The 7,866-nt window shown below is 38.6% G+C and overlaps 1 protein-coding gene across 1 annotated transcript in view; it reads left to right on the top strand.

Moving 5' to 3' along the window:
- Positions 1-7,866, top strand: part of ARID4A (AT-rich interaction domain 4A) — a 59,001-nt gene that overhangs the window by 41,504 nt on the left and 9,631 nt on the right. Inside the window, exons 18-21 of the mRNA XM_007466047.1 lie at positions 1,618-1,702; positions 2,516-2,657; positions 5,604-6,740; positions 7,023-7,127. Of these exons, the coding sequence (XP_007466109.1) occupies positions 1,618-1,702; positions 2,516-2,657; positions 5,604-6,740; positions 7,023-7,127 (1,469 nt within the window). The remainder of the gene's footprint in view (positions 1-1,617; positions 1,703-2,515; positions 2,658-5,603; positions 6,741-7,022; positions 7,128-7,866) is intronic.

Below are 7,866 nucleotides of genomic sequence, written 5' to 3'. Positions count from 1 at the left end.
TTCCCTACATACTCAGTGTGTGCCCTGTTATGCCTCCATTCCCTCATCTGAATTGGGGAAGACAGCGTACCTACTTTACAGGGATTCTGTGAGAAGCAGTGCTAATATCTATATTAACATGCAAAGTTAATATAATTAGTGCCTAATATAGTTAGTAAGTGCTCAATAAACATTAACTTTTCTTTAGTGAGGGGGAGTTTGGTTTCTGTCCTCTCACGTCATTTTAAAAGAGTATGGTTTTAACGAATAGCATATAAAACTTTAAAATTTCTTTTCTCTTTTCTCAAACCAGCCCCTGTGCCCTTCACATTTCTGCCAACACTAAAAACAAACTTTTTCGTCCATCTCCCAGTTGTTTTGTATGTATGTACTGAATTTGGGAAGAAAGACCGCACTTACCAACCTTGAGTCCCTGCTTTGCAGTTGCAGCCCATTGTAGCCTTTTTTCCTCAGATTTTACCGTCAGTGTGTCTACTTTTATTCACCGTCAGTGTGTCTGTTCTGCTTTCCAGAATTTCCCCCTTCTGTCATCCTTCTGTCTCATTTTTTGTTTTACTGTATGACTCTTCTTCACAGTCATTTTATTACATGCTCATGTTCTTCCTAACTGGTTACCTAACTGGAATTCACATGGTTATGGGTCTTCATTGACCTTCCATACTGTTAGATATTGGGTTAAAGAAGATCATTTTTAAACCATAGTATAGGTAGTCATGGTACTGTGTCGGCTGAACTTGCACATATTGGAACAGTGTCCTTCTTTTGCGTGGCTTCATGGTAATTCGGTAACAAAGTGAGGGTATGGTTCCCATCATCATGGTGCAGTTCAAAGCAAGGACTTCTTGTAGTTTTTTTGCTTAAATGTTCAGATTTTAGATTCTGGTTGAGCTCTATAAATACCTATATATTCATATAATATAAAAGCTGTCATTTAGTTCTAGGAATTTTAATTCCTTATTTGCCCCTGATTAGTAACTTGGACTGACTATGTTAAAATTTAGAAGTGATGTCAGTATTTTGGGAAAGGGGAAAATGAGGAGTTCTCAACTTGAGCTAAACAGAATAAACGTAGGTAAAGGAAATATCTATAAAAAATTTCAGTCTTAGAGGTGATACAATTCAGAATAAAATTTTATTAGAAATACTGGAGGCTAGAGAGAGTTCTGAGAGGAAAAGAGTTGAAAAGGACTTCATAAAATAATCTGGAACTCAGCATATTACAAACTTGAATTTACCTGAGTTGTTTTGCATTATTCGGTCAATAGAAGGAATTCCAGTGCAGAGTCACTTATTTCATTAAGCTCAGATGTGTGGGAGTTGTGGAAAAGAAGGCAGTTCAAACAATCTTGAATCTATTTAGAGTTTTCCTACCCTGCTATCCCTGTAAGCCTGTTTTCCCTGAGAAATTCTCTTGCCTTGCCCTGTTGGTGGCAGGTACATGAAACACCTAGTAGAGTACTTGGCACACATGTTACCAGTAAACTAGCATCCGTGCCTTTCGCATTTCAGCCAACACTAGAACCAAATTCTTTAGCCTATCTCACTGTTGTTTTTATTTGGTGAGTACATTTCAAATAAGGTATTCTTGTGGATTTTTAATATAGTCTTTATTTTAAGGTATGATGAATGGGTGAAGGCTGACAGGATAATCTGGCCGTTGGACAAAGGTGGACCAAAGAAAAAACAGAAGAAAAAAGCTAAAGTATGTACATAGGTGCCATATCCTTTATGATGGGTACAGGAGTTATTCATATTGTATTTTCCATAAACGTTGTTTTCTCATTGTATAATCATCTTGAGTCTTTCAAAGTAATTGTGATTTTCTCTTCTACAACACAGAAGCTTAAAAAGTAAAAAATGTAAACACAGTACCTCGCTGTTTCAGGAAAGGTGAAAACCAGCGACCCCTAGGGCACAGACTTCAAACACAAAGGCCTATGAGGTTCCCTAGAAAAGGGGTGTAAAGTAGGACTGCGAGTGACAAAGAAGAGGTCAAGTTCCTCATCTAGAGAGAATGAAACTGACCACTCTGCTATGGGATGCAGACCCAGGGTTGCCAGATTTTAGGATTTTTCAAGACAACTGTATTTTTTAAAATGTGAAATCTAATTTTTAAATGCTGGAAGCTAATACTAAATTTTAAGACACACATTGGCCAGTTGTACCCTCATGCACGCCCACAATTTTCAGCCTTTGCTGTAGAGATGATGACGTATCTTTCTTTTCCTCAGGGAATAGTAAGAAACAAGGGGGAGAGCTGAGTAGTGTATAGCTCTCTAATGTACTGACTCTGACCTTCACAATATAATTGCAGTGTTACAAGTTGAAGTTGTAGAACATCATATTCATATAAGTACAAAAATATTTTAGAAAACGATTTAATTTTAATTTTTCCATAACTACAGATTAGGAGTTGACAAAACAAACCTTTCTGAGTTATAGTTTTCCTTGGAGAAGTAGACTGTTCATTTTTCATAGGCTGGTGCTTCTTGTACATTTTGTTGTTGTTACCCAGAACAAAGAAGACAGTGAAAAGGATGAAAAGAGGGATGAGGAGAGGCAGAAGTCAAAACGGGGACGACCTCCTTTAAAATCTACTCTTTCATCAAACATGCCATATGGTTTGTCTAAGACTCCAAACAGCGATGGAAAATCAGGTACCAGAAGTGCTCACATCAATATGCCAGACAGCTCACCTCTATCAAATGGAATGGAAGGTGCTCAATTCTGAGAATCACTGGTTTTTTAAAAATCAATGATAAAAATAATAAAACTTCAGTTTTGCGAGAGATTCATAGAAAGTCATCTAGGTTTTTTTTTTTTTTTTTTTTTTTAAGGAATCAATTTTATTTATTTATTTTTGGTTGCGTTGGATCTTTGTTGCTGTGTGTGGGCTTTCTCTAGTTGCGGCAAGCGGAGGCTACTCTTTGTTGCGGGGCGCGGGCTTCTCATTGCCGTGGCTTCTCGTTGTGGAGCACGGGCTCTAGGCATCTGGGCTTCAGTAGTTGTGGCTCGCGGGCTCTAGAGCGCAGGCTCAGTAGTTGTGGCGCACGGGCTTAGTTGCTTCATGGCATGTGGAATCTTCCCGGACCAGGGATCGAACCTGTGTCCCCTGCCTCGGCAGGCGGATTCTTAACCACTGCACCACCAGAAAAGTCCCTAAGCTTTTACTATATGATTTAAACTACAAAATTTGATTTGAAGAAAATGTTTATTTTGCTGTATCATATTTAAAATTTAGTGATGTTTTACTTAATTAGGAATAACTTGTTAATACCGTAGGAATATTCTTTTTTAAAATTATTTATTTATTTTTGGCTGCGTTGGGACTTCGTTGCTGTGCGCAGGCTTTCTCTAGTTGTGGCGAGCGGGGTCTACTCTTGGTTGCGGTCTACTCTTCGTTACAGTGCGCGGGCTTCTCATTGCGGTGGCGGTGGCTTCTCTTGTTGCGGAGCACGGACTCTAGGTGCGCGGGCTTCAGTAGTTGTGGCACGTGGGCTTAGTTGCTCCGTGGCATGTGGGATCTTCCTGGACCAGGGCTCGAACCCATGTCCCCTGTGTTGGCAGGCGGATTCTTAACCACTGCACCACCAGGGAATCCCCCCTAGGAATATTCTATTTTAACAGAGGGTGCGTTGACAAGCCATGCGTCCTCCTGTGTGCTGCACTGTCCTACAAAGCATGTGCCAGTGTCTCCTGTAATCTATTGCTGTTCACCTAGGATCTTTCAATAAAGTTGTGACTGTGTTGTTCAAAGACAGGACAAACTAATGTGGTAGAGACCATGTTTTGTGATGAATATAGGTGAACATATTTTATTCTGATTTTACCATTTTTCCCACTTTTCTACCTTTGTATATTTTTCCATGTAATTTAAGAAATGTCAAATTTAGAAAAACGTTCATATAAAACTTTCCCTCCCTTGAAGAAAAAAGCTTTTCTGAACCACAGTATTGCCGTGAGTCCACCACGTGGAGAAAACGGCATCTTTCCTCCTCTTTACTGCCATCTGCTGGAAGGTTGCCATAATACACAAATGCAAGATGTCCACAAAGTGGAAGATGCCCTCTTAGATGCATTGCCCACGTGCAGTGTACAGTCTACAGAACTATACATGGTCTTGCTAAACTACTTCATAAAAGTAAAAAATTACTTTTAAAAAAAATTTATTTATTTTGTTTATATTTATTTTTGGCTGCGTTGGGTCTTCGTTGCTGCGTGCAGGCTTTCCCTAGTTGCGGCGAGTGGGGGCTACTCTTCGTTGCGGTGTGTGGGCTTCTCATTGCGGTGGCTTCTCTTGTTGCGGAGCACTGGCTCTAGCTGCACGGACTTCAGTAGTTGCGGCACGTGGGGTCAGTAGTTGTGGCTCATGGGCTCTAGAGCGCAGGCTCAGTAGTTGTGGCGCACGGGCTTAGTAGCTCTGGGGCATGTGGGATCTCCCTGGACCAGGGCTCGAACACATGACCCCTGTATTGGCAGGTGGATTCTTAACCACTGCGCCACCAGGGAAGTCCCTACTTTTTTTTTACATGAGAAAAAATTCTAAATTCTGTATATGATAAAACCACATGGTAAAACTACACACCTTTTCACTTAAAAAGTACATTTAAACTTGCTTTTTTGCACTTCTTTAGAATATGAGCACCATGTGGGTAGAATTTTTGTATTTTACAACTTCTATACTGTCTTAGAACCCTAGTTAATATTTTAAAAATTTTCTGAGTTAAAGAGAATGATTTGAGGTAGCTGGCCTATACTTTCCTGTCTCTTAATCAGAGGAATATTTAAAGTTTTGAGAATTCAAGCTTCTCATTCTGTACATCTTTTCAGAATTAAGTAGAATATCATATTCCTTTCTAAGGACACAAAATGGGCATCTCATTTATTAATCAGTACCTTCTAGATCTCAGATAAAACCACTTAACATATTAACTTCATATCTCAGTACTAGTCCTTTGCTTTTTCTAGGGGTTACTGTAGCCTAAATACGATACTGGTAAAAATTGCAAAATAGCTCTTTTATAGAAATGAGACAGTAATATTTTCTGTGCAGTGTATTTTCACATGGAATTTGAGGTCTCCCCTCCCCCATTTTGGCACAAATGTATGATTTATTTTTTTTTAATTTATTTACCTTTGGCTGCGTGGGGTCTTCGTTGCTGTGCGTGGGCTGTCTCTAGTTGTGGTAAGCGGGGGCTACTCTTCATTTTGCTGTGTGGGCTTCTCATTGTGGTGGCTTCTCTTGTTGCGGAGCACAGGCTCTAGGTGCGCGGGCTTCAGTAGTTGTGGCGTGTGGGCTCAGTAGTTGTGGTGTGTGGGCTCTAGAGCACAGGCTCAGTAGTTGTGGTGCACAGGCTTAGTTGCTCTGCGGCATGTGGGATCTTTTCTGGACCAGGGCTTGAACCCATGTCCTCTGCATTGGCAGGCGGATTCTTAACCATTGTGTCACCAGGGAAGTCCTGATTTATTTTACATAAGAAATTTCTACAAGGAGGTATTCAGAGGTGCTTGATAAAGAGTTCTGTCTTCGGCAGAATTTTTATTATAAAATTGCGTTGGTAATTAAGATAGAAACCTTTGTAATACAGTATGTCCTCTTGCAGACTCCTGTTCATCTGACAGTGAAACAGAAGACCTTTTAGAAAAGAATTTGATGAATGAAGAACTTTCTCCGGATATTAAAGAAGAATTAGAAAAAAATGAAAGTTTAAGTGATGATAAACTAGATGAAGAAAATCCAAAGATTGCTGCACATATATTAAAAGAAAATGATAGGACTCAAATGCAGCCTTTAGAAACCTTGAAGTTAGAAGTTGGAGAGAATGAACAAATAGTACAGATTTTTGGAAATAAAGTGGAACAAGTAGAAGAAGTTAAGAAAGAGGCAGAAAAATCTCCTAAAGGAAAGGGAAGGCGAAGCAAGACAAAAGATCTTTCTTTAGAAATTATAAAGATTTCATCATTTAGCCAGGATGAAGCAGGAACTGAACCTCATATAGAAGCTCAGAGTATAGAATTTTCTTCATTAGACAGTAAAAACTTTTCTTCTGCTACAGAAGATGAAATTGACCAATGTGCAAAAGAAAAAAAGTTGAAACGGAAAATACTGGGACAGTCATCACCAGAGAAAAAAGTAAGAATTGAGAATGGAATGGAAATGACAAATAGTATTTCTCAAGAAAGGACCAGTGATTGTGTTGCATCTGACGGAATGAAAAACTTAAATTTTGAACAACACTTTGAAATAGAAAATGAAGGAATGCCATCATTAATAGCAGAGCCAAACCAATGCATTCAAGAATTGACTAAAGAAAAATTTGATAGTCCCGCTGAAGAAACTGTAAATACTCCGCTAAAAGAAGAAGAGGATGCAATGCCTCTGATTGGGCCGGAAACCCTGGTTTGCCATGAAGTAGATTTGGATGATTTGGATGAAAAGGAGAAGACCAGCACTGAGGATGTAGTAGTTGAAAGCTCTGAATCTAACTCTCTTGTTTCTATTCCACCTGCCCTACCTCCTGCAGTACAGCATAACTTTTCAGTGGCTTCACCACTTACTCTCAGCCAAGATGAGTCTCGAAGTATAAAAAGTGAGAGTGACATAACCATTGAGGTCGATAGTATTGCTGAAGAATCTCAAGAAGGGCTCTGTGAGAGGGAATCGGCAAATGGATTTGAAGCCAGCGTTGCCTCTGGTACCTGTAGTATAATTGTTCAAGAAAGAGAGAGCAGAGAGAAGGGTAAGGACTTCCTAGGGAGAAAATCAACCGTTACATTAAAACCAAAAACTAGTAAGCCAAGAGTTTTAGGAACTAATGATCTATCTGTTAAGTACCCTCCCTCCCTCCTTCCCTCCTTCCTTCCTTCCTTCCTTCCTTCTTTCCTTCTTTCCCCTCTCCCTCCCTCCCCTCCTTTTTTTTCTTTTTAATATACACGTAGAAATTCGTGTAGAGTAGATAGGTGAATGAATGTTCTTGCTCTTGATTTTTTTTTTTCTAATTCTCTCTTTTCACTTATTTCAGGTCAGAAAAGGCCAAGTGATGGAACTAGTGGATTATTGGCCAAAAAGCAGAAGCGAACCCCAAAGCGAACAAGTGCTGTAGCCAAAAATGAAAAGAATGGAGCAGGTTGGTACTTTTCAATGCTGGCTTTAGTGTGGTGTTAGTACTTTCAGCAGTTTGTTGGCTTGATCATTTGTGTCAGCTTAAAACTCAATTTGGTTTATTATGTTCTGAAAAGTAGCAATTTTTCCATTAGTTTTTAATCTGAAGGTGCTTGTCAGTTTTATTTAGAGCTGGGATAGCTGTGGTTATTTTTTATGCTTATTTCATTTGTATTTCTTATGTAAAGCAGTTTAATATTAGAGGAATACATTTGGGATTCTTGAACAAAAGAAAAAATAACATTTGCTCTGGTAATAAAAGCAGATTAAGTTTACATTTCTGAATGGAATGTTTTCCTTTAATCTAGAAAAACTGACTTTTAAATAGTAACGCAGTAAGTTTGAAATATGGGGAAATAAAATTCTTACTAAAACAAACAGGAAAATTAGTAAACCAGTAAGAATAGATTACATGAAAAACAGATTTCTGTACAATAAGGAGTAAAATTAAGTTGTAGAATATAGTAAATAGAAATAATCATGGTTGATTTTGACAAATTAAAATTTTACCTCCAAAGCATGCCTTCATACAAGTCTGAAAGGGAAATTCTAGATTACAGTAGATACATATTTCAAGGAAGGGGCATATAATTTATTTAAGATAAAAGGCATTTCAAAGAAAAACCTTTGAGCCATATTTCAAGTCCTCAATTACCAGATATGGCTAGTGGCTGGACAAGACAGGTCTAGAGTATAGAGAAAGA

Source organism: Lipotes vexillifer, unplaced genomic scaffold (assembly GCF_000442215.2).
Source record: "Lipotes vexillifer unplaced genomic scaffold, Lipotes_vexillifer_v1.1 scaffold25, whole genome shotgun sequence".
Classification (NCBI taxonomy): domain Eukaryota; kingdom Metazoa; phylum Chordata; class Mammalia; order Artiodactyla; family Lipotidae; genus Lipotes; species Lipotes vexillifer.
Note: the sequence above shows the minus strand (reverse complement) of the source record. Positions and strands in the feature narration are given on the sequence as shown.